Source organism: Pantherophis guttatus, chromosome 2 (assembly GCF_059756535.1).
Source record: "Pantherophis guttatus breed Tessera chromosome 2, ASM5975653v1, whole genome shotgun sequence".
Lineage (NCBI taxonomy): Eukaryota > Metazoa > Chordata > Lepidosauria > Squamata > Colubridae > Pantherophis > Pantherophis guttatus.
This window is the reverse complement of record NC_142064.1, coordinates 165,833,769-165,861,340: the sequence shown is the minus strand read 5'-3', so window position 1 is coordinate 165,861,340 and position 27,572 is coordinate 165,833,769. Positions and strand designations below refer to the sequence as shown.

Here is a 27,572-nt window from a genome sequence, read left to right as displayed (position 1 = left end):
TATTCAGCAAGTTGTAGGGACAAAATCTTGAAGAAGAACCTCTGCACTAATTGCTTTCCTCCATGCTGGAAAGAGAAATTTCATTGCTTCTGTGAGGGGTGAATATCTTAGATGAAACATAATTAGGAATACTCCAGAACAGGTTTCTCAACAGTTACTGTACTTTAAGAAGTACGGACTTCAACTCCCAGAATTCCCCAGTCAGCATGCTAATTGATCAGTAAGTGGGTTCCCACATCTTACCAAGTTAAACCAAAGAAACCACATTATGATTTAGCATGAGATGTAATATCCAGTCAGTATTCCTTCTTCTAAATGATTGAAACTAGTCTTGTTTTCCTTACACAGGAGAGCCACTAATCTCTAGGAAGTTCCTCATGGAGGATGGGCTTGAATGGCTTTTCGTGGGAAAGTCAGCATCAAAGATTCTGCAGCCCAACCTAACCAGGTAAAATGAATTATATGAACTAGGATTATCGCCCAATTTTATTGAAACTTGATGATGCCATAGATGTTCAATTTTCTGTTGTAGAAGAAAATAGATACCATGATTTCCAGCTGGACCGTTTTTCTGCATTCAGATCGATTGCTGATGTTCTCAGAATTTATAGTTAATATTGGATAGATCCCAACTTCCCTTTTGTATGAATTTGTTGACTGTAATCCTAACTGCTTTATTAAATTATTGTCTCTTCAGCTGAGTTAGTGTTTATTAGATTTTGGAAACTTTAGAACTTGTCATGACATTTTTAATTATACAATGAATCAAGTTCATTCAGTGATAAAAAAAATAAATACCTTTATATGCTCCAAGATAATATATATATACAGTATGTTTTTCATTTATTGTAAAACTTTGAGAGACATCCAAAATAAATATATAACCAGATGTTTAAAGTGAAGGATATGATAGTTAAGAAACCAAGCTGGTTGGAAGGATGAAAAATAGCATGGATAATGAAAAAAGTTAGATCTGAAAATTCAGACAACTGGAGATTTGATGGTATTTTGAAGTTTCATATTTCCAATATTTTCACAACTCATAGAAATCAAATCTTACTTTAAGGGTTGATCACAGCTGTAGTGTGCAAAACTCACATAACACAAACCACATGTAGCTGTTTTGGTTGAGCAAATCAAGACAATGGAAATCTGGATTTCCATAAACAAACAACAAAACACTTTATATGTTATATTTCCTCTGCACCCTTTTTAAAGGAAAACATGTGACCGGGGAAGTAAAAAGGTTCTTGTCCTGTTGTGCAGTTTGGCAAAGGTAGGAAATAAAGAGATACAGACAATTGATGCATTTTCAAAATGGGAGGTCAGCCAGTGTTTCTTTGTCCCATAATGACTGACAAAAAGGCAACTTTTCTCTTGAATCTGGTGCATTGCTTGCCTTAGCTGCCTTTATTTTTCCTTTACAGTTCTAATTTTTCTTTCTCCACTCATGTTTATGTACAAGAGTACCTTTGTACTACAGACAGATCTTATAAACAACCTTAGAAAATAAGAAGGGTGGGATTTTCTAAGAAATTATGGTGAACTCTGAAGATGCTTCTGTGAAATGACTGCAGCAATGAGTAACTATGAATAGACGGGTTCCTCAGAAACACTCCAGCAAGGAGAGGACAGGAGATCACACACATGTGCTCCTTACAGCTGCTCCTCATGAGCAGACCACAGGACAGTAGTTTTCCATGAGCTTGAACACTGAGACAGAAAGGGATCAGCCATTTTGCTTGCAACTGTGGCAGAGCCTTTTAAGGACACTAAGATTGCAAGAGTGGGCTGTGAAGCACTATTAAGTGGTATATACTGGTAAGTCTAAATGCTATTGCTATAAATGCTGGCCAAAATATTAATGTGCATTTCTATGGTTATGATACAATGACACACGACAAACTCCTATGAACTCCTTGCTGAATCACACCAAAGTTGCGACTTTACCAGTGTTCGATCAGATTCAGCGAGACTGGCCCTCCAACCGCTCTCTAGGCGTCTTTTCCAGCGTTTCATCTCCCTCAGCTCCTCAGTGAACCAAGGAGCCGTGAGGGATCGGCACCAGGTCAGAGGCCGCAAAGGCACAACTCGATCCAAGGCCCCACCAGCCGCCTGATCCCAGGCGGTCACCAGGTCCTCGGCCGAGTCATGCACCAGATCGTCAGGAAGTGGCCCAAGCTCCATCTGGAACCTATCAGGATCCATCAGGCGCCTGGGGCGGACCCATCTTATTGGCTCCACCTCTCTGCGGCAGGGTATGGCAGTTCAAAGGTCCAGGCGAAGGAGCGAGTGATCTGACCATGACAAGGGTTCCATGCAGTGGTGGGATTCAATTTTTTTAACAACAGGTTCTGTGGGCGTGGCTTAGTTGGGGGTGTGGCTTGGCAATCATGTGACTGTGTAGGCATGGCTAGCTGGTCACGTGACTGTAAGCGTGGCTAGCTCATCATGTGACTGGGTGGGCGTGGCTATGTGCATAGGGACTACGCAGAGGGCTGAAAAAAGTCATTTCTGACTGGGCTTCGTACTTTTGACCGGTCCTCACACTTATGACCATCCTCACATTTATGCCCGTGCAGCTTTCTTAACAACCATGTCACTCATTTCACAACTGCTTCTCTTCACCATGGTGACAAGATAGGGCAAAAACGTAAAATGTGAGGACAGTCGTAAGTTCGAGGACTGGTCAAAAGTGCGAGGACCAGTCAGAAATAACTTTTTCAGCCCTCTGAGTAGTCCATATGCATAAAAGGATACACCAATAGAGAGGGATGAAGGAAGGGAAAGGAAATTAGAGTAGGAGGGAGGGTAAGAGAGGGAGTAAGAGAGGAGGAGAAGGAGAAAGGAAGAGGAAGTAGGGAGGAGAAGAAGAGGGGGAGGAAGAGAAAGTAAGAAGGAAAGAAAAGAGAGAGGTGGTAGGTTTGAGGAGAAAGATTGCTGTACAATAAAAAAGATGAAAGGGAAGAAAGGCAACTCCAATCAAATATAAAGATATTAAACTAAAAAATGAATTGTTAAACTTTAAAGAATAAAAGAGAACAAATATGAATAAATAACAATAATTAGAAACACACATACAAACATAGAATGTATTTTCTTTGAACAGAGTATTTGGCCGGTTCACAAATTTAAACAGTGTTTAGTCATTTCAATTAAATTTACAATTTCTATATTTCCTTTTTGCCATATTTATTCCTCATCTATTTTTGTAAAAAATCAATATTACCCTTCATCCTCATCTCTAATCTTAATCAAATTCAATTTTTCCCTTCTATTCTATATTATACCCCTTCCCATTGTCATCTATTTTTATATCCATCCTCACATTGGTTAATTATGTAATATTAGTTGTTTAATATAAATTCAACATTTTAATATAAATCAATTAGTTATATAACTACCTTTTTTGTATATTAATCAATATGAACATGAATATTCCAATTATTTCCATGCAATCCAATTTCTTACAAATCAATTAATTATATTTAACAATAATAATAAACCAAATAATTTCCCCCATATATTCCTCCAAACCACAACTTAACCATTTCTGCTTTCAGAAATATACAATTAATAGTATCTCAATTATTACAATTCCCTAGTTAAATAGAGCTTTTTTTCTTTTGTGTTTTAAAATCCTGAACTCTCCTCTTTTTCCCTAAATTTCCCATTGTTTGCACCTACCTTTTTTGGTGAGGGAAAAGAAAAGAATTATGCCTGCCTAATTTTCCAACCTTGCAGCAACAGCAAAGCAGTTTCAGTTTCGTGTTTCAGCATAGCTAGGGGAAAAAAAAAATGCTCCAGGACTCTTTGCAAGGAAGCAGCCGAGCCCTGAGCAAAACAGCTGAGACAAATCAGCTGAGAGCCGGGAGGCCGATAGAATCAAGGGGCTAATTAGCCTATACTGAAGCTCCGGGGGCCAATAAAATTACAAAAAAACACCGAACCCTTTGTTAAATTGCTGGCTCGCCCGCCCCTCGCCCACCACTATTTATTGGCAATAAATAGTGGTGCGGAGGGGCGGGGCAAGCCAGCAATTTAACAAATGGTTCAGCTACACCACTGGCTATAGGGCGGCCCTTTGAAGCCCCGTGGCAAGAATTAGAAGTTTTTTTTCCTCTAGCCATCAGCTGGGACTCCGGAGGCAGCAATAGATTGGGAGTGGGTGGAGTAAGCGAACGGCCGGCGATCCAACAGAGCAGAGAGTGAGGGTGAGTGAAGGCATGGAAGCTGCTTTCTCCATCCTGCTCTCTTGCGTCTGGAGCCAGTGGGGAACCACGTGGCAGTCCACGTGGATCCCAGGCAGCGGAACTCAGGCTAGGGAAGGGGTGGGCAATTGTGGCTCTTTTACAACCTGTGGCCTTCAACTCCCAGAATTCCTGAGACAGCCAAGCTGTGGCTACGGTAGGCTGGCGCCGCGTGGGTGGGAGGCGGGGCGGGGCGAGGGGTGGGCGAGCCAGCAATTTAACAAATGGTTTGGTGTGCTGCGGGGCCAATAAATTACAAAAAAACACCGAACCATTTGTTAAATTGCTGGCTCGCTCGCCCCATTTATTGGGAATAAATAGTAGTGCGGAGGGGCGGGGCAAGGGGCGGGGCGAGCCAGCAATTTAATAAAGGGTTCGGCCAAACCCCCTAGAACCCCCAGTATCCCACCACTGTTTCCATGTCTATATCCCCTATAACAAGACCACTCAACCACTGGCTAGAGACAAAAATCAAGTCCAGAGTGTGACCCCCCTGTGGGTTGGGCCATGAACTAACTGGGTCAGGTCCATGGCCATCATGGAAGCCATGAACTCCCGAGCCAAATCAGACGTTTCACCAACGGACGGCAAGTTGAAATCACTCATGACCATAAGCCTGGGTGTATCAACCGCCACCGTGGCTATCACGTCGAGTAGTTCGGGCGGGGCCATTGCCACATGGCAGGGAGCCAGGTACGTAAGCAACAGGCCCATCTGAACCCCATGACCCCATCTCACAAAGAGGGATTCACATCCGGCAGTCTGAGGCACAGTGGTCTCCCTAGGACCAAGACCCTCTTTAATAATGACCGCCACCCCCCTGCCCCTCCCCTGGGCCTTCAGCTGGTGGAATGCTCTGAAACCTGGTGGGCACATCTCAACTAGGGGGACCCCTCCCTCCGGGCCCAACCAGGTCTCAGTAATACCCGCCAGGTCCGCTCCCCCCTCCTGTATGAGATCGTGGATGAGGGAGGCCTTTTTTACCACGGACCTGGCATTGCATAGCATCAGCCGAAGGCCCAGATCCTGAATATCTGTGCCACCTAGCATCCAAGAGGAGCCTTGGGGACCGGGGCGTGCAGTAGCTCTCAAACAGCGAGTGCGCACCCCCGACACATGATATGACCCCCTGCTCATGCCATATCTGCCCCTCCCATCGACCATGCTGATGGTACATCCCTCATTAGGATATGTCTCTGTATCCATTTGGGTCTGCTGTGCTGGAAAAACAAAATCTTATAAAAACTGGGCGGGGCGGGGCGGAATTCTGTAAGGAAAAAAAAAACAGTCAATACTTTTGTTAGGGTTAACCAAAGGCATGAGAAAGTTGTAGGCAAGTTTTTGATGTTTCCATATATCTCCCCAGTTAGATTATATGAAGGAAGATTAAGAACAGTAAATACAAATATTAAAAACATTGCAATAAATAGCATAAAAATAAAAAAAATATAAGCCACACCTGAAAGGAGAATAAAAAATATAGTCTCTTCAACAATGGAGTCATCTAGACAAGTCTCCATTTAATGACTTCAGATCAGGATGAGACTAGTATAATTTTGGAGGGAAGGATGCTCCATTAGATGGGCACCATGGAAGAGTATTGCTGTGTAACTGCTACGTATTGTTTGGTCTTTAAAAATGTATTATTGGAAATGATATTTCAATATAATATTATTTCTGTAATGAAAACAGAATAATTAATATAGAAATTATTGTGCTAATTAATATTAGTGATTAATTCACATTAATAATAATCAATACTATTTCTATAATTAATCAGTAATATTCAACACAAGCTTTATTTGTCAATAATTTAATAATAATTAATAGGCCCTTTTCCTCCAAACAAATAGGTATTCCAAACAAAATCCATTTCCAACAATTATGGCTAAGTTTATTAAATAAATATTAACATAGACTATTGGGAAAAATTAAAACATTGTTTAAAAATAAATTAAAGGATATTGATAAAGAGTCACACAAAACATCTCAAAGAAGTTCTTAGTCTTCATACTAGTCCAGTTGATTTAGGAGAAATTATTAAATAGGACTGACACCAATTAAATACGGTACTAATATCATGCTTCTGACTGAGATTAAAATGGAATTTAAATCAGGATTAAATTCTGCTTAATTAATTCCACTAAATAGCAATCCTGAAAGCAGGATTGCTATTTGGTAGAATAGCTGCAGTTAAAATGTCTTTCTTCTTAAGAATCTGCTTTGGATGCAAATATTCCCACTATGAATAAGTCTTCGATTTATGACCACAATTGAGCCCAAAATGTATGTTGCGTGAGACATTTGTTAAGTGAGTTTTGTGAATCTGGCTTCCCCATTGACTTTGCTTGTCAGAAATTTGCAAAAGGTGATCACTTGACCCTGGGACATTGCAACCGTCATAAATATGAGTCAGTTGCCAAGTGTCTGAATTTTGATCTGTGACTATAGGGATGCTGCAATGGTTGTGAGTGTGAAAAATGGTCACAAGTCACTTTTTTCAGTGCCGTTGCAACTTTGAATGGTCACTAAATGAACTGTTGTAAATTGAAGACTACCTGTACTTGGTTTCGTATCTTCATTTATAATTACTGTATTTTCATATACATTTAATTCTGAAAATCCGAGCATTAGCTGAAATAATCTATATAAATAAAATGAGTATAGCAGTTTAAGAATCCCTGATTTTAAACATTGTTTTTAAGTTTTTCAACTAAGACCATCCCTATATTTTTAAAGAAATTTTTTAAAAAATTCAAGGGCTTTAGGCTAGAATTATCCCTGCACGTTGTATCAGGGTAGTGCTTTTCTTCTTGACAATGAGAAATAAATAGTGGTCATCTCAAATCCATATGCAAAAGTTTCTTAGAAGTCTTGAAATGATAAAAACAATAGTTGCCTTTTGACCTGTTTATTCTGCTCCCATTTCATAGATTTCTCTTTTTTAAAATATGCAGCTGTTGAAAAGGCACATTGAACATATGCAATAATCAAAGCATATGAAATTAATTATCAATGCACTGAGACCTTGGGATTATGCTGAAGCCATGTTATCTAGCTGTCATGCTATGCCTGTATTTAAAGAGAAAATGGCATAATGACTGATGCCCTCAATTTTAAAACATAAAACTCACTTGTTTCCCAGGCTTGTTTTTTTGAAACAGGCAGCTAGTTTTGATTTCTCTTTCATGGAGATAACGGGTTTGGTCACCTGGAGAGAGTAAACCGGCTGTTAAAAGTAGTGCACAGGGAGCCATCTTGTGGTGAACGTTAAAGCCACGTGAAAGGTATTTGTATTGATTTTGTGTGCACAGCTAACGAAGCTTTTGAAGGGCTCTCGCTGTTTTTATTTTTAGTTATTTTCCTTATCACTGTTTCCCTGATGACATTTCTACAGAAAGTTCAACTATTATTTATGTGAAAATGTTTTATTTCAACAGGGACATTGTGTGTTTGCTCTCTCTGTTCTGTTAATGTGATAGTAGGGGGAAATTGTGGAAGGGGTTTATAATAATCCTTGGCCTGATACGTAGATTTTAATAATGACGGTAGTGTCAAAAGTAGCCTCACAGATTTTCAAAATCTCATCATATGACAAATATTCTTTCCTCGAACAGAAGATATTTCATCGAAATTTCATTTCATATATACTATCTCATCTCCATGCTCTATTGTCTAACCATTGATAAAATATCTCCCATATCAAATAATACGAAATGATTCTAACCGATCGAGATGCTGTCTGTAATTGTTTGTAAGGATATTTTTATGTTGTTTTTTTATTTAAAAATAAAACTTTTTTCAAAAAAAAAAAAAAGTAGCCTCACAGAAACATGACGACCAGTTGGCTTCATGAAAGAGTGTACAGATAAGATACCAGCATGCTACCTGAGAGGATTAATATCCTATAGTATATGATTGTATATTTGTGATGTCAACTCTAACTAAAATGTTCATTTTTATTACCAATGATTTCATGTTAACAGTGAGAATCTTCTTATAATTCATTGGAGTGAATAAACAATGTTTGTGTGGTAAAACCATACAGTATGTGAAAATAATTAATCGGAGGAATAACTTAAATTGTGGGTGCTCTATCACTTGAGGTTTTAAAGAAGATATTGGACAACCATTTATCCAGAATGGTATAGGATTTCCTGCTTGAGCAAGGGGTTGGACTAGAAGACCTCCAAGGTCCCTTCCAACCCTATTATTCTATGTTTTATGTTCTAAACGCCAGAAACTTAGTGAAACCTAAAATGTAAGCTCCCTTTTTTCCTTCTTCCTGAAAAATTTGCTGGAATAATAATCTCTCCCCAAACACACATTTTGTTTCTATTTTCTAAATAAAACTCTTCCAATCTGACATCCTCAGATAATTCCCAGTTAAGAATTTTGGGAACTATAATGCTAGCTATATCAATTATATCATTAGGAAACAAGGAGACTATTTCTATTCAATGTATATTATAGAATAATAAGTAGGAAGAGAGCAGAAGAGGCTTACAGTCTTATTGGACAGACTCCTCTTACCTACCTACCTACCTACCTTCCTACCCACCTGTCATACAATTTTTTGGGGGGCAAGTAATGCTATGCAGGCTATAGCAAATGCACTGATGAGGTTACCTAGTTTGGGTAATGAAATGTCTGCAAAAAAAAAAAAAAACAAGCTCAGAGAGCACCAAGGACCCCTCATTTCAACCCTGAGCTACAACTATTCTCCTTCATCTGCAAAATATAGAAATTTAGTAAGAGATGGCAAGCCAAAGACATTAGAAGCAAGATATAAGGAAAAAATAAAACAGAGCTATAGCTAAATATAGTTAACTCCCAAGACCATTCACTATATTTCTTCATAGCTTTTTATCCTTGCAAATCATCCTTGCTTCCCCTATGCCCATAAACTGCTTCGTACATTACTTTTTTTCTTTCTTTCAGCTTCTCAGCTCTCTCGCTCTCTCTCTTTTTCATGCTCTTGTTGATTCCATCCAATCACAACTATTTTTGATCTTCCTCTTCCTCTCAATCTATTCACACTTCCTTTATGCATTTGTTTTGAGCATCAATAATTCATTCTTTCGATATCATTAAATCACTGGCTGTACTTCTTTCGAACTGTCACTCATTCCTGTATTCAGTATGCATTCATTTGGTACCCATATATTCCTGACCCTATTTCTTTGTGTTTTAACACACACTCTTTGTGAAGGATCCATTTCCTCTGCATTCAACTTACTTTTCTTTCTCTTCACATCTTTTGCTTCCAAATAACAAAGTGGGGTCTTATTTATTTATTTATTAGTTCAATTTATATGCCGCCTTTCTCCGGAGACTCAGGGCGGCTTATATGCAGTTGTTTTGCTTCTTTCAACAAACATTCATTTCTTACAATAGCTCAGGTGATAGTTACGCATACTTTCTGTTTTTATCCTTTTCATTCATAATTAAATTGACACCTTCATTTCTTGTTTCACCTCCACATCAGAAGATCAGACTATGGATCTGTTACAAAGATAATTAGGGGACTGGAGCCTAAAACATATGAAGAATGGTTGCAGGAACTGGGTATGGCTAGTCTAGTGAAGAAAAGGACCAGGGGAGACATGATAGCAGTGTTCCAATATCTGAGGGGCTGTCATAGAGAGGAGGGGATCAACCTGTTTTCTAAAGCATTTGAAGGCCAGACAAGGAATAATGGATAGAAACTGATCAAGGAGAGATTCAATCTGGAAATAAGGAGAAGTTTTCTGGCAGTTAGTACAATCAACCAATGGAACAGGTTGCCTTCAGAAGTTGTGGGAGCTTCAGCCTTAATCATACTCATATCACAAGCAGTACTATATTCTGTGCAAATGGTAAGCAACCATAGTACCAATCAGTTTTGGCATAGTCTGACCATGGTAAAATCCAAATCTATTTTCACTCCAAGCATACTCACATTAGAATTTCTAATCTGGACACTTTCTCACCAGTCAGTATGCAGTTGCTCAAATTCCATCAACTAAGAATTTTGCTGAGATATTTGCAAGATATTACTCTTAAATCTCCTGATTTAAGGCAAAATGAATCCATTTCAACAATGTGGGTCTTTTTATTCATTTTCTGGGATTAAATTATTTTAAAACTGGGTACAAGACCAGGGCACCTCTGAAAAGCCTTCCCCTTCCTCCCCTTTAATTAGTCCCCAACCCCATTCCCCACAAATAAAAAAAGGACCATATCTCTTTTGATAACTTTATTACCAAATGGCCAAAACATTGTTTTATGCAGTCATTCTTTCTTGCAAAATTCTCCTCTTGCAATGTTTCTAGACATACTTGTCTACAAAGGAGAACTTTATGCTGGCTTTCTGTAATTTTAGAATTCTGACGTTCCAAGATTCTAAAACTTATAGTTAGAAGAATGCAAAATTGGTGGTGATTGGTGGGGAGGAGAGACTGGCTGTATGCATTCCTCCTCATCTCCACTAATCTTAACTCTTGCTTCTGAATTTGCAATTGAATCAGCCTTATTCTGCATGACTTTGGTTCCCTATTCTGGTCTACCCTGGAGGGCTGATGCTTTTTGGCAATTAGAAAGACAAAAACAGGGAATGGAGGGTGAATAAAATAATTTTTTTTTGTAATGAGATTTATTATGCATAAAGATGTGTTTCTAGAGGTTTCAGCTCTTCATTGGGAGACAGAAAGGTTTCACAAGAGACAAACAAAATCAAGCTATTAGTAAAACAGCACACCACTAATATATGCAAATAAAATAATTCTCATTGCAGAAAGTCATTGTTCAGAAACAATTATTAATCTAATTATCAGAGAAAGGATCACCCGAGCTGCATAGTGTCTATGAGGAATTAAAGACAACCATTGCTTTAGCTCTGAGGTTTCAGCGAAGGACATTGTTTCCATTCAGTTATTCAACTATCCATCCGGCCCTTCTCTTTCCCCTACCTAATGACCTCACTTTAAGGACAGGACTGATCCCTGTACACAAACTGGAAAGTGTCAGAGAGACCACTGTAAAGCTTCCTTCCAGCATTGACCAAATTTCTCTGACAGATTTCTATAGAGATTGTATTGGTGAGTGGAATTGACAAGGCCTCTTCATTCACAAGGAGCCTTCCTTCCCCTTGTATACTTTATCTTGTCAGTCAAGATAAGACCTTGATTACAGTGCTTCTGTCCCACCCCTTTGTGGTGTCTTTTCCTTTTCTCTGCTGTGCCTTCCTGTCTCCAGAAAGTAGAGGTGACATCTCCACATCACTTGTATCTTACTCGGGTGAACAGGGGATTTAAGGTAAAAGAAAGGCAAGTGGAACGACATCAGGCTATGTCAACTGCTCCCAGCCAAGCCCCAGTTTCTGTTTGCCTGCATGAGGGCAGATGACTCTGGGTACAGAGGCAGACATAATTAAAGCCCACGGAAACAGTAGAGAGGTCTCTGGCTGGGGAATGTTGCATTTGACTGTAGATGAAAACAGATGTTCCCCTCTGTGGCTGTTCTCTGAGTGCACAATGAACAGATGCAAAACAACCTTAAAATGGTAGCAAGGTTGTAAATAATCACTCCTAATTACTTTGCCAGGTAGCACCACTGGCAGCAAGCTTTCTCTTTTTAGAAATATTTGCTTTTTTAAAATTTATTGGTTTCTCCTCCTCCTCCTGGAAAATATTCTTGTGTTATGAGGACTTGAAATAAACTTCTCCACCTTTAAATGAAACACTTGGGTTCTCTCTCTCTCCCTCCCTCTCTCTCTCTCTCTCTCTCTCTCTCTCTCTCTCTCTCTCTCTCTCTCTCACTCACACACACACACACACACACACACACAATCTTTCTCTCCCCCCCTCCCTCTTCCTTTCCCTCCCTCTCTCTTTCTCTCTCTCACACACACAATATCTCTCCCTCTGTCCCTCCTTCCTTCCTTCTCTTTCTCTTTCTTCTTACCAATAAAGATCCAAGGCGAGATTGAGCTATGGGAGAATACACCTTGAAATTTCAAATAAAAGGCAGCCGTAGATGTTGATAGGGAGGCTGGGAGGAACAGGAGCTTACTCTAGTCTTTGAATTATCTCAGTAGAATTTGGTCAGCCCACATGGAAGACAAGCATCTTAATAAACCTAATACAGTAATGTACTGAGGGCGCCAGCTATAAATTTTTAGTACAACATAGTCAAGTGAGTTGAGTGAAACTCTTAGAATTCTCTCAGAGTAGAAACCATACATAAGAAATACAGTCAGGGATTCTGATACTCCATTCAGTGTTTTTATGTTTTTGTTTTTTCATTTGTCCTGTCACGGACCTAACTGCACCTTAACATCAAAATGAGAAAAGTGAGTATTAAAAAAAACCCTGCATACACAATTACTATATTAGAGTTAAGAAAGACACATTCAATTATTCTTAAGGAATGAAACATCTTTTGACCTATACTGTATCTTCACATGATCCTGCTACCTTTAACAATTGTATTAAGAAAGCTGACTCATCTGTGGATAAAGGAACAGTTCCTTCATTTTTCTTCTGACTTGAACTCCTTGGTGCAAAATTATTCTGCTTATGGATCTATGCATTTAACATTTAAGTTGAATGTGAGAATTAATAATGGACAAGGAACACAGGCATAGCATTTCAGCTGCCTAAACAATATCACTTATCACTCATTTAAGATAATTCAAAGCATACCCACTTATAATACGATATATACCTTGAATGTCTGAGAATGTAACAGGCTTATATTATCTAGACATGCTTATAACAATCCTGAAGCACTCTTATCCGCTATGCTCTTATCAGTCTATATAATTAAGTGCTGGTGAAAAGTTGAAGTTAAGAGGTGGTGATTTTTCTAAGAGTGGTTAGTGCAAAACAACATGTTGGAGGGACTGTAAAGAGGGACTGTAGGTATCTTACTGGAGTTGGTGTTGGGCACTCCCATGGTAGCTGAGAATGTGAAAGTTACAATCCAGTTTTTGAAGGTCACCAGATTGGGTCGGTTGTTAGGTTGGCTTAAGTAAGGAAGACTTTCTGATTTACAAGCCAGATTCTTCATCCCAATATTACTTCCCACTTCTTATTTGGCAGGCATTTCTTTGTGATCCAAGATCTCTGAACTGTTTCAGGATTAACTAATTCCCACAACACTGTCAAACTATTTACTAAGACTGTATTACTACTATTCTTCTCATCCTTCCAATTAGCTATCTCCTCCTACTTACGACTATAATCTTGTTGCTTGTATCTTTATGATTTATATTGTTTATTTAGTTTCCTAGTATGATTTGATTGCTTATTTAGTATCCTATGACTATCACTAAGTGTTGTATCTTATGATTCTTGATGAATGTATTTTTATGTACACTGAGAGCTTATGCACTGAAGACAAATTACTTGTGTGTCCAATCACACTTGGCCAATAAAGAATTCTATTCTATTCTATTCTATTCTATTCTATTCTAGTCTAGTCTAGTCTAGTCTAGTCTAGTCTAGTCTAGTCTAGTCTAGTCTAGTCTAGTCTAGTCTAGTCTAGTCTAGTCTAGTCTATTTAATTCTATTCTGTCCTGTCCTGTCCTGTCCTGTCCTGTCCTGTCCTGTCCTGTCCTATCCTATCCTATCCTATCCTATCCTATCCCATCTCATCCCATCCCATCCCATCCCATTCCATTCCATTCTGAATCACTGTCTCTTCTGAGTGATGAAAACCTATATAAATGTACTGACCATACATATCTGTGATGGTTGCTGCAATCGGTATAGCGAAAGGCAGAAACTAAGAATATATATTTTAACAAGCCGTCCTTAGTGATTTAAATTCCCATGAGACTTTGACCAAAGGTGCAAGAACTAATCAAACTGTGATTTCAAAATGATTTTTGAAAATTATTAACCTTAATAGAATTCTCATAAGGGAGTCATTAAAAAAAGGCAAGACACTTGGCTGTCCTTTGTTCCAACCTTCAGGTGAACTGACAACACTACCCCAGTGCAGAGGTTTTCCTGAGAGTGCCTAACCTTGGGGCTGTTGCCCTAAAATCAAGACACTCCTGACTGAAGCAGATGTTGAGGCTGCTGGTTTGAATCACACATGCACATTCACACACACACACACACACACACACACACACACACACACACACAGGGGCACACGCCTTCCTCTTTACATCATGTTCTTTTGTCCTGCCAGCCATACAGTCAAGCTGCAACTAATTGGCAATGTGCCAGCCGGATGAGCTTGGTTGTGGATTGCTGGCATTTTCCACACTTAGGGAAGTGGCAGCCCTGTGCACCACTATGCGGGTTTCCTTGGTAACCACATCAATCTTCCAAAGTCCTGCAATGTCAGAAAATAAAAGGAGCTGACAGTGGAAAAGCACCTCACCCCTTTCTCTCCAGCGAAAGGCAGGGATGTTTGAAGAGTTTTATGTTTTGGGTTTGGCATGAGATTTGGGGTGAGCAATGGGGCTCATTCTTATTGTCTGCCCAGATACATTGCTCAAATGTCAGCCAGATGCTTTCAGGCTCTTAGTGTATAAAATGTAAAGTGTATAAAATGTAAAGTGTATAAAACCCAAGCAGAGGTGGGTTTCAGCAGGTTCTGACCAGTTCTGAGAACCAGTAGCGGAGATTTTGAGTAGTTTGGAGAACCGGTAAATACCATCTTTGACTGGCCCCGCCCCCATCTATTCTCTGCCTCCCGAGTCCCAGATGATTGGGAGAAAATGGGGATTTTGCAGTAAATCCCTGGAATGGGGAGGGAATGGAGATTTTACATTATCCTTCCCCTGCCACGCCCACCAAGCCATGCCCACAGAACCGGTAGTAAAAAAATTTGAAACCCACCACTGCTCCCAAGCATAAAGTATGCTGAGTAATTCTGGTTGACCACCCAACGTCAGCCAATAAATACTGAAAGCCCTCATGCCTTGCCATCACTGAGCATTGTCAGATTGACTGCAACTCAGCTCGGATAGAAACAGCCAAGTGAAATGAAAGAAGCTGGGCAGATTTCATATCTCCAGGAGGCCTGGCTGGATGATTTAGCTGCTTCTCTCTTTTGCTTCTCCAGTCAGGGAATCAGCCTTAGGCCAGTTGTGGGGTGTCTGAAGATCCAGAGACAACAGAAGAAATAAACTAGAGGTAATACAGCAAACAAAAGCTGGATCACTGTTCACTTCCCTGAAAAGGAAGAGTTTCACAGCCTATGCGGCACTTAAAGGAAGTAGCTCTAGTAAAAATGATACAAATCCTACTTTGAAAGATCTTTTGTTGGAACTTTTTTTTAAAGAAAAGAAGTCAAAAGGGATGGAATAAATGCCCAGGTTGAAAAAGTAATGTGGAACAGTCTATTTGTTAAGCAAATGTATTTGGAATTCTGCAACTAGTAGAATTGGATATCTGCTTTTTCAATGGAGAAAGAGAGCTAAGGTACAAAGCCATCCAATCTTCCTGGCCAAATTGTTTCCTTAATTCTTTGGTATATGCTTTTCATAACCACCCCAAGATCTCTTACTTGGGGTAGCAAGAATTTCTATAAATGGGCAAGAATCATTACATGGGTCTTGCCCAGAAATATGGTTCTGCACATTCTTGGAAAATATGTGAAATCTGGTGCTTAAGCTTGAAGTCTACAACTGAGCCCAGAGAAGAACCACCTGTTGAACTTGGAGAGCCAAAACAACCTCAGATGGTTCTCCTTGAATCATCTTTTTTCATAAGTCAATCACTGGGAATGGATTATCCAAATCCTGTAATGGCAAAACATGCATTTCCACCATATACTAACATTTAAGTGAATAAAAAGTCAAGTAGAAAATAAATGTATTAGTGTCTGGAATATTATCAAGTTCTTGTCTAGGCAAATGAAGAGTTGTGCTTAACATAGGAGAGAAGAGAGCAAGTATTTGTAGAAATTATCTACATATTTTCATCCTTGTGCCTCTGTGTCACAATAATGCTTTGTTGCTTTAATGCAGGGATGTCAAACTCGATTTCATTAAGGGCCACATCAGGGTTGTGTTTGATTTCGGGGGGGGCAGGTTGGACGTGGCCAGCTCGACGTCACTCATGTGGTAGCCTGAGCAAAAACGGGCTCCTGAGCTCCATTTTCGGCTGCAACAGTGTCCTGCAACCAGGGGTGAAATCCAACAGGTTCTGACAGGTTCTGGAGAACTGGTAACATAAATTTTGAGTAGTTCGGAGAACCGGCAAATACCACCTCTGGCTGGCCCCAGAGTGGGGTGGGAATGGAGATTTTGCAGTATCTTTCCCCTGCCATACCCACCAAGCCACACCCACCAAGCCACACCACACCAACCAAGTCATGCCCACAGAACCGGTAGTAAAAAAAATTGGATTTCACCACCACCTGCAACCCTCTGATAGTGAAAATGGAGCTTGGGAGGGCTGACTGCGGCCCTCCCAAGCTCCGTTTTCGCTGACAGAGGCACCGCGGGTCAGTCCTTTGCTGTTTCCAGGAGGGCCCCACGGGCCAGATCTAAGCACCTCATGGGCCAGATCCAGCCCCCAGGCCTTGAGTTTGACACTCTGCTTTAATGCATAAAAGTCTTATGCAATGTATAAAAGTGTTATGAGGGGTCCTTGGGGCTCTCTGAGCTTGATTGTATACTTGCAGATGTTTTATTACCCAAACTGGTCAGTAAACACCAAGGACCCCTCATTTCAACCTTGAGCTACAAACATTCTACTTTATTGAAAAAAGTGTTAGTCACAAGGATTTTTAATATGAAAAATATTTTTCTCTAATAATTAGCAGAGAGAATTCATATCAGCCTTCTCTAACCTAGTGACATCTGGGATGCTTAGAATTAGAGCTGCAACCACTTCAGTCAGCCAGCCAGAAGTGGGTTTCAGCAGGTTCTGACCAATTCTGGAGAACTGGTAGCGGGAATTTTGAGTAGTTTGGAGAACCAGTAAATACTACCTCTGACTGCCCCTGCCCCCATCTGTTCTCTGCCTCCTAAGTCCCAGCTGATCGGGAGGAAATGGGGATTTTGCAGTATCCTTCTTCTGGAGTGGGGTGGGAATGGAGATTTTGCAGTATCCTTCCCCTGCCACGCGCACCAAGCCACACCCACAGAACCGGTAGTAAAAAAAAAATTGAAACCCACCACTGCAGCCAGCTGGAGGTGGCAAAAATGGCAGTTGATATCTCGATATGACATTCTGTTGCATTTCAACCAGTAAATTACATCCAACAGTTGCAAGAAATTAAAGTTCTGCTCAAATATATTTGTGCTTTTTTTGAAAAGCAATTTTAAGTTTCCTAATTTAATTTCTTATTTTAATTAAAGCTGTGTATTTGTCTGATCTATATTTGATAGCTTTTTTATCTTAGCATATTAATTCATTAATTTTTATTAATATTAATTTTACATTGTGTGAAATGGTGCAAACACCTGGTGGAAGGAAGAAAATTTGAACAACTGAGATGGAAGCCAAGAAATACTAACAAAATTAGACTCTCTGGTGTCACCTTGTGGTCATTCAGAATCAGCGGTTCTAGTTAAGAATCCTCTTACACAATAATTTCTAGACTGGATTCAAACAAAGAAGTAGGATGTGGCCTCACTGTCTTTTTATTTTATTTAAAAAATAGAGAGCTTTTGGGTCAAGAACAAAATACATTATAGGATGTATAGAAGATGCTGCCTGTAGCATGATAGATTCCCATTTGTTTTAAAAATACTTTTTGTAATTTTCTAATAAATGGCAATGTGAGCTAAGAAAGTTTGTATTTGGAACCCAAGTTGAATTGGAAGCTTCCAATAAAACACATTAAGCAACTGTTTGAATCTCAGAAATCTAGATGCAAATCAAATCTTAAGGGTGATGTGTATCCCTAGTTGATAGCACCATAAAACTAAATAAATCTATAATAATACTTATGAGATATGGAACGAGAGCCGCAGTGGCAGCTTTTTAAAGCAGTTCTCTTTTTAATACTTCTTCCAAATCACTTAGAATATGAAGATTTCTTTGTTATTTGCACATGAGATTTTCTAAAACTAAAGAGCACTGAATGAGATTCGAGGGGCATATTCCCAAACCATTAAAAGCAAAATAGGATAGTTGAGATAAAAACCTTTAAATGTCATCTTGAAATAAGCACTAAGAAAAGCAACCTGAGAATTGTAAAGGCCTTGCACAAGAAACAGTGTGTCAACTAGTGTTCTTATTCTTTCCCCTAGTGATTCAAGTTTCTAATCAGGTTTTTTAAAAATTTATTAAATATTCCATTAAACAATGTTTTGATCACACAACGCACTAAGCAACTAAACTATGGAAACTATCGTATTTTTCAGAGTATAAGACGCACCTTAGTTTTTGGGGAGGAAAATAGGAAAAAAAATTCTGCCTACCAGGTATTCAACTGGCTAGTCCTTAGCCTAGTCAGCTTCAGCACATTAGTTCGGTCGCTGGTTTTGAGGTTGGGGCTGATTGGGGCTAAAAAACAGCTTCTAAAGCACAGCTGATTGTCGGAGGGAGCAGCAATTAGAAAAGCAGGCAAAGCACGGAAGATCACTTCGCTCGTGTTGGGGCTGAAAAACAGCTTCAAAAGCAGAGCTGATCCTCAGAGGGAGCTCCAGTGACTAAAGCAGGCAAAGCATGGAAGGGATAAGAGAAGGCAGCAGCTGTTCCAGGTAACCATTTTGGGCACCACACAGGGTTACATTCGGAGTATAAGATGCACCCAAATTTTCAGCCTCTTTTAGGAGGGAAAAAAGTGTCTTATACTTCAAAAAATATGGGTATGTAGGTTTCCATGATATACAAAGAGGAAACTGTTAAGCAGTTTTTCCTAACTTGATGGTCTCAGATGTGCTTAGACCTCAATTTAGTAGTACTGCAGGGGAGCTTGGGATTGGTAAGGTTTGTAATTCAGGCTTTTGGCAGAATATTTTGGGTAGCATAATATAAATGCACCTCAAAGCTTCATAATTGATTTTTCTCCTTGGTTTCTTTTTCTTTTGCACTGATGATTTCTTGAATTATAATTCATCTTGAATCTTGTTATTCTGCATGTATATAAGTAATGAAAATAAGCATCTAATGACCCAAACCCTTCTTTTTGCTGCAAATAAAAGTTGTTTACTAAACATATAGTTATATTTAGTTGCATTCTTTATGAGGAACTGTATGATCCTTCTATATACAAACGGACGGAACATAGATGGTTTAATCATGCCAACACATAAAAATTATGCATAATGGCTGGCTTACTGTCATAAATTTCATAGATCTTTGGAATTGACACATATCTAACTAGTTTCCTGTCATATTCCCCATTTAGTTTCCATGAGTTTAATGGAAAAAAAAGAGTCAAATACAACTCATAAAACAGAAATATCAAATTCAAAGTGATGGGAAGGCCAAATTATTCATGCAGAAAATCTACTTGCATTACATTGATACAGTTACTCTTCATTTTTCAAAAAAAAGGTCAATTTTATCTAAATACTAGCTGGATACCCGTGCTTTGCTATGAAACTATGTGATGGGGCTTGATAAATTGATACTTAAAGCTTGGAAATTAATGAATAGTTTAAAAAGTGACTGTATTATTTCGTTAGAGACATTAAAATAAGTTTCTGTTACAGATGAAGACATTATTATAAGTGTAACAACAATGAAATAGATGGGCTTAAACCCTTTAATCCCAGCAGCAACCGTGGCTGTTTTGTCTATGTAGCCAGGCTAATAAATTGCATAGCATAGGCTTTCTTTTTTTTTTTTAATTTGAAAAGTTTTACAAATACATTTTCTCCCCAATTCCCCCCCCCAAACCCCCCAAACCCTCCCTGACCCTCCCCTTTTCCCCCCAGGACTTCCACAAAATAAAATCCTAATCAAAAATACATTTTATGAAACTTAAACCCCTCCACCCCCTATATACCATTTATACCTTCTTAAAACTCAGTTAATCTATCCCTACATAATACATTCATTCAGCTAAAAGCTATCTGATATTTCCTAGTTTGATATTTATTCTGCACATAGTCTATCCACTTTTTCCACTCCCATACATAAGTCTCTTGAGTTCGGTCTTTTAAATATGCTGAAATCTTCTCCATCTCTGCAAAACTGGCCATCTTCAAAGTCCATTCTTCAATAGTGGGCAAAGCATCATTTTTCCAATATTGACCTATCAATAATCTCGCTGCTGTCACCATATACTTTGTTTCACCCAATGTAAAACCCTTAACTATACCCAATAAAAACAGTTGTGGAGAAAACTGAAGTTTTTTCTTCAAAACATTTTGCATAACCCACCAGATTTTTATCCAAAAAGCCTTCACTTTCTTACAACATAGCATAGACTTTCAATTCATCCCTCAGATGAATTGCTCAAGACCTCCCTGTAAACAACATTCCTGGTTTTGCTGGCTGGCTGGAGGATGACCAGGCTGTCAGGTGAACTGACTCTGGAGCATGCCACATAGAACTGGCCATGGGAGAAACAGTCACTCGTCAGATACACCAGCCACTTTCAAAGTCTGTCCCTGTGCCTTATTGATGGTGATGGCATAGCAAACCTTAACGGGAAATTGTAGACATTTGAACTCAAAGTGGTAGTCTGATGGGATCAGAGGAATTTGGGATATGAAAACGGTTTCTCCCTGATTGACGTCTGTGAAAATTGTGGCTTCAATTACGTGTTTGTACAGAGTCTTCACCTGAAGCCGGGTGCCATTGCACAGGTTCGGAGGGGTAAGATTGCATATCAGCATGATTGGAGTGCCATCCTTGAGGTAGAGGACATGAGGTGGTAATCCTGGTGGGTTGAGGGTGTGCAAGAACTCCACAGGGTAATGTACAGCATCCCCAATCTCCATTACATTACAGATTCATACTTCATATGCTCAATGGACAACTTTTCCAACAGAAAGTTGTTGATGTTGTTGGCCGAGTCATTTGTTGGAGTGAGAATAGCTCTTTCCCTCAGCCATGAACCGCAATCCACTCCAGCCTGATGTATATTCTGTCAGTCAAGCTGATCAGATCTGTCACAACATCACAAAGTTTACTCAGAATAGTTATTCTTCCCTCCTCTTCCAAAAACCAATATCAAGTAATAATTTAGAAAATTCTTCTGTCCTCAAATCACATTGAAGGTGGACACGCATGTTAGCTGTCAAGGTCAGGACTTTGACTTTAGGCCATAAGATGGATGACTTGAGACAGGCCTTGACTTCATCTGCATGTGTCCCTCGTGGCACAACAGGCAAAGTCTGTCTGAAGTCACCAGCCAAAAGCATCATAACTCCACCCATAAGATGGTTGCTGCCCCTAATGTCCTGGAGTGTCCTGTTTAAAGACTCAAGACTTCTTTTGTGAGTCATGGTGCATTCATCCCACACGATAAGTTTGGCTTCTCGAAGCACCTGAGCCATGTCACTCTGTTTAGAAATGTTACAAAGTGCAGATTCAGAATGATTCAGGTTCAACCCTGGATAACCTGGTACAGGCTTCCCTTGTTTCCTCCTGCAGAACTGGTTGCCTTTCCATATGTAGTAAGTTGGAACTTCGCAATATAAAAGGGTCCTTGCAAAAGCATCGACTTTTCACAGCTGAAAAAAGGCCAGAAGTGTTGTTTTGGGAGGGTAATTGATCCTCTCAACAACATTGTCCTCAGTAAAATAAACTCTCTGGCTGTTTTTGAGATGTACGGCAAGGTGCATAACAGGAGGAAACCTTTCATGAATAGGGAAGCAGAGAATGCGCCAGGCTGCCTCAGAGCTGCTGATGTATTGTCCTACCTCATACCTCATCACCTCGTCCACATCTTCAACAATGAATGTTGCCTGGTCAGACCCTTTGTTAATATAATTGCAGGTGTATTTTATGGATTTAACTGAATTGCAGTACTCAACATTTATATGAGCCGAGAAGGTGCGAAACAGGACAGGGTTGTATGGCACCACCCAGCGATTGTCAAGATTGAGTCCAGTGATGTTGGCAGTGAAGCCATCATCTGCCAGGGACCGCTTGCAATACTGTTCTCTCTGGTTTGAGTTTCCTTCAAAAAGGGGGTACTTCTTGCTGCAGGTGCCATCCACCATGCAGGTTGAGTTCCTGTTGAGGGGTCCACATAGGTTGTGGATTATTGTCATCTTGATAATGTCATGGAGGACTAGGTCTAGGTCGGGATCAGGTACCTCAGCTTTGTCAATGGACTCTGGTCTTCTCTTCTCTTCTAGCCACAGAAGAATATGAATGTGGGGGAGTCTGTGTTTCTGCCATTCCATGGAGTACATGTGACATCTGGTATTTCCAAAGATGCAAGTTTTAGTGAGGAACTTCATGATATGTTTTACTTTCATGTAAAACTTACTACTATGTCATGTCTATTGTGAGATTTTTGTCCATGTTTCAAGATCTGTACGATTTCTGGCCATTTTGGATTGCAGATAAATGAATGAACAGATCTGGTTGTCTGAAATGGCGCACATATGTCATCGTATCTTGAATTCGCTCATGCATGTAGTGGAGTCCTCCAGTGAAAGAAGACAGCAAAACAACCATCTTGCCAACCTGTGATAAGTGGTTGTCAGTTCTTGTCATGGCATCCTTCAGGTGCACATACTCCTCACTTCTCAGGTTTTTTTGGTTTCTACGAATCCAATTGAGTCTTTCATTCTCAATTTTCACATACATATCAACCAGATATTGATTGAGAAGGTTGCAGAACAGCAGTAGGTAGCATTCTTCGCCATCACCCTCCATTATCCTGTAGCTGTAAAAGGCAGCAGCAGACACGGTCTTCTTGAGAGGAACCTTGATGTTTGGGTCACACTGAGGTATATTGATGTAATAGCCATCTTCTCCATAGCAGAACATCAGAGGGTACTGGAGAGTGTCATAGGCATGGTGCGTCTCACTGATTCATAATAACCTGTTGTCTCTGCTGTGGAGAAAAATATATCTCTTCTCAAAATCCTGGCCAACAATGAGAACAGCCACTTCTGTAGTCGTGGGGGCATTGAAACGACCTCGGTGCTCTCCAGAAGGCTTCCTATCGGCATTGGAAGTCCTTGTGGCCCTTAGGAACAGAATCAACAGCAGCCTTAAGTTCCAAAATATACTTGTTGTGTTCAAGCAGCAACTGCTGCAGTTGGCTAACCAGTTGTAGATTAACGCCTGGGTAAATTTCACAATGGATGTCCCTCTCATTGTCATCATCACCAACAAAGTATTTCTGTAGAAATTAAGGCTGCTGCTGAGGCCCCGCCATGATACTCCCTATCCTGTGGTAGACCTGCCCCTGCACTTTGAATGTTGGCATAAAATTTCCCTCCTTCATCTCTCTGGCTCCAAAAGACGTTATTTGGAAGCATCCATTGTACTTCCGGACAACAGAAAGAAAGTGCTTTGCCATTGGATGCTGGTGGGTGAGAAGGCTGTGTAAGGGTTCAGGGTAGGGCTGAAGGGAGAGAGGTGGACTTTACCGCCACTACAGCACATCCTGGGACTCTTATCCTGCCACTTTAGAGCATGGCACCAGGCACAGGGTAACCGGGATCTGAGATCAACAACCTTATCCCTGGAGTAATCAATCTGAGGTTCATATTTAAAAACAGACAAATACTTATTAGTCCAAGGCATTGATCTCATTTGTGACTAATTAACGTAGGAGTTATTACATGTATACTTTTTTACAGCCTGTCTACTGACTTGGGGCTGAGTTTGATGATACTTGTGTACAGCTTCCCTTACTTGTGTTTTCCTAATTAGGAAATTTCCTAAATTTACAGATTTACATCTGTAAATCTTTTTCTGTGTTTTTTTGCCTATTTTCCCTTTAACTGATGTTACAGTAGAAGGAACAGATTCATCTGAACTGAGGAGGAAAATAAGGGGGTGGGGGGAAATCTGCCTCTGCCTACCAGCATCCATTGGTATTCATCTGGCTAGCATCCTGTCAGTGTGTGGGAGAGTTGAGGGGTGTTTGGAAATTCAAACAGTATTTGCTGTGTGAGCAAGGAGGACGCTGGGTGTGGCTTAGCTCAACTGTTCTATAGTAAAGCTGCTTGTTGCTGTGAAAGTGAAAGTGAAACTCCTCTCCTCTGCTTGTGTTTTGCATTTGGAACAGATTTCTTTTGAGATGGGGAGGGGGAGTAGAACTCCTTAGCATCGGAGCATGTTAATAATAATATAAGAAATACTAATGCTCTGATGCTCTGAAAGGAAAAATCCTTTCTTAGTGAGCACCTAGAAGGCAAGAGGAAAATATGTGGCAAATTTCAAGTTTGTAGGCTTTACGATTCTGGAGATTTTGTGATTACTGTGTGAATGGTTTTTGCTTATATATATATAGATGATGCAGCATTCAATGCTATACCATTAAAATGCTAAAATTCAGATTTTATTCTTTGTACTTGCAGTAAGTCAACTCTTCTTGAATGTTTATAGCATGAAAAACTTAAGGATTGCTATAGTGCAAAACCTCAAAAGTAATAACACAGACCAATAGCATGTTTGAAACAGAAAGTAGCACTTTATATTCTATAAAGATTATTATTCATAAATGCAGGCATAGAAGTTTAATTTTGTTTTTTGTGCAGAAAAATAGTAACTGCCTTAAGAAGGTGAAGAATCTGTCAAGGTTTCTTGGTTTTGTTTTGTCTTACAAGTTACCGAAGGTATCTGAAAGTGATTTTTTTTTTTAAAAAAAAAGAACTTTAGAAAGATAACTACAATAAAATAGAAGTGCCTGAAAGTCAAGCAGCAGATGAAGTTTGAGATTCTTACAGAATGCAGTTAATTTTTCTTTGTGCTTTTCGTTTTGTCATTTTGGATTCAGCTATGGAAATTTAAGTCCTCTTATTTCTGTAGCTTCTCTAAACTGAGAAATCATGTCTACAACATAACTTTGAGCATCTCGTTTCAACCAGCATATGGACCAGGGTTATCTGCAGGAGGGAGAGAGAAAAGTCATACTGGTGACCACAATGATGTGATTGAAATTCCAATTATGTACATAATACACATACAAAACAGATAGAACTTCGATTGCAGTGTTTCATCTGCCATCTTGACTTTTTAAAAAAATTCTTAGCCTGTGGATACAGTTGATAGGAACTATGAATCTGTGAATGCAATGCATGCCTGCCATTTGTTGTTGTTAGTTGCAAAGTCATGTCCGACCCCATGGACAACGTGCCTTCCTGTCCTCTACCATCCTCTGGAGTCCATTTAAGCTCACGTTGACTGCTTTAGTGATTCCATCCAGCCACCTCGTTCTCTGTCGTCCCCTTCTTCTTTTGCCCTCAATCTTTCCCAGCATTAGGCTCTTCTCCAGTGAGTCCTTCCTTCTCATTAGGTGGCCAAAGTATTTGAGTTTCATCTTCAGGATCTGGCCTTCTAAAGAGCAGTCAGGGTTGATCTCCTCTAGGGATGACCGGTTGGATCACCTTGCAATCCAAGGGACTCGCAGGAGTCTTCTCCAGCACCAGAGTTCAAAGGCCTCAATTCTTTGGCCCTCAGCCTTTCTTATGGTCCAACTTTCACAGCCATACATTGCAACTGGGAAAACCATAGCCTTGACTATACACACTTTTGTTGGCAGGGTGATGTCTCTGCTTTTTAGTATGCTGTCTAGATTTGCCATAGCTATGCCTATACCCCAATCTAAAAAAAAATCCTTGGTATTAATCATAATTTGCCTTTCTCATAAACATTGAGAAGAGTTAAAAGTTAAGAGTGTGTTGCAGGATATATTTCAACTTGGGTAATCAATTCAGGAAAGTGCTACAACCCTAATTTCCAATTCTGAAAGCAGTTTGCTTCACAGTCCATCAGAAGGTTTGGTTATTGCTTGGTATAAGGGCCTTTTAAGACATTAGATTGGATCATACCCATGCAATCTCTTCCTTCCCAGCAACCCTATTATTCCCAGTGTTTCATGGATGAGGGAGATCAAATGAGAGAAGAGATGACTATAGCAGGGGTGTCAAATTCCTGTCATCACAGTGGTATCATGTGGCATATCAGGACTTTTTTTGCCCTTTGCTAAACCAGGCATGGGCAGTGCGTGACACATCTGGCCTGTGGGCAGAGAATTTGACAGCCCTGGTCTAAAATATCACTCAATAAAGGATGAACATAGGTTAAAGCTGCTAGTAAGGTTTACCTTGCACTAGAAAGGGTGGCAAAGCACTAGTATTTGCAACAGTGGTGAATATCTCTAGCTCAGGTGTAGGATGAAGGTGAAGGTTCATTCTTTGAGTTTGTGGGTTGATTTCTGAAGCTTTTCATTACTAGGCTAGGTAACATCCTCAACAGAGTTTAGGGGATGTCGGTGTCAATGTTCTGCTGTTTATAAGGGCTTCAGATGTGGGTCTTGTGGTGGGTCAGCTGTGAATCATCAGTGAGTCTTGTGATGGGTCTTGATTGGATCTCCTTAGCACAACACCCATTGTCAGTCTTCCAAGTAACACCCCCAACGAAAGAAGACTCTGAGGCTTGAATTTCCTCAAAGTAATATTTTATTCAAGATTTCATATTGGCACATCTGGGAAAACCCGAATCTGAAAGCTTTTTTCCCCACCCAAAAGAAAATCCAAGTCCCTGCCCAGCACCCACATGTCCATCACACCCATCACAAGACTCACTGATGACTCACAGTTGACCCATCACAAGACCCTCACTTGACACACTCACACCCGAAGCCCTTATAAACAGAAGAACACTGGTACTGACATCTCCTAAACTCTGCTGAAAATGTTACCTAGCCTGGTAACAAAAAGTTTGGAAACCAACCCACAAGCTCAGATAATTCACCCCCACACTAGTATTTCTCTGCCTTTATTGTGCCTGCAGATAGGCACTTCACAGCCCTTTTCCAAGTAACATAAACTTTTTTGGGTAGAACTACTTGCAGGGAAGTGTGGAGGAATTAGTTCAGCATGTGTTGGACAAAGATTTGCTCCCAGTTAGACACTGGCCTTGTTGCAGGCCCAAAAAAGATACCTGGGGAGGAATCTTACTGAGTTATCTGGGAACAGTTTGAACTTGTTTGACCTGAGGAAGAGGGCAGGGTTTTTAGGATTGTGAGCATACTGTAGCTTCTCCCAAATTACATTTCCCCACCTTGGTAGATCTGGCAGAGATGATATGTTCTTGGTAGATCTGGCTTTGGGTGATATGTTCTAGGAAACCTACATTTGGCAGGTCTAAGGAGGTGGGACTTTTCTGCCATGACACTCCTTCCGCCCTCCCCCCAATGTAAAGTTAGCTGCATCCCAGATATTGTTCTGTAAGTCCTCAAGATCTGGCTCTATCAGGGGTCCCAGGGAACCAATGA

At 40.0% G+C, this 27,572-nt stretch overlaps 1 protein-coding gene across 4 annotated transcripts in view; it reads left to right on the top strand.

Annotated features, from left to right (window-relative positions):
- The window catches only part of TNRC6C (trinucleotide repeat containing adaptor 6C), a 597,645-nt gene that overhangs the window by 19,689 nt on the left and 550,384 nt on the right, over window positions 1-27,572 (top strand). For all 4 annotated transcript variants that reach the window (XM_034408533.3, XM_060688657.2, XM_087887226.1 and 1 more), the window contains exon 3: window positions 349-448. In XM_034408533.3, the coding sequence (XP_034264424.2) occupies window positions 395-448 (54 nt within the window). In that variant the 5' untranslated portion in view covers window positions 349-394. The remainder of the gene's footprint in view (window positions 1-348; window positions 449-27,572) is intronic.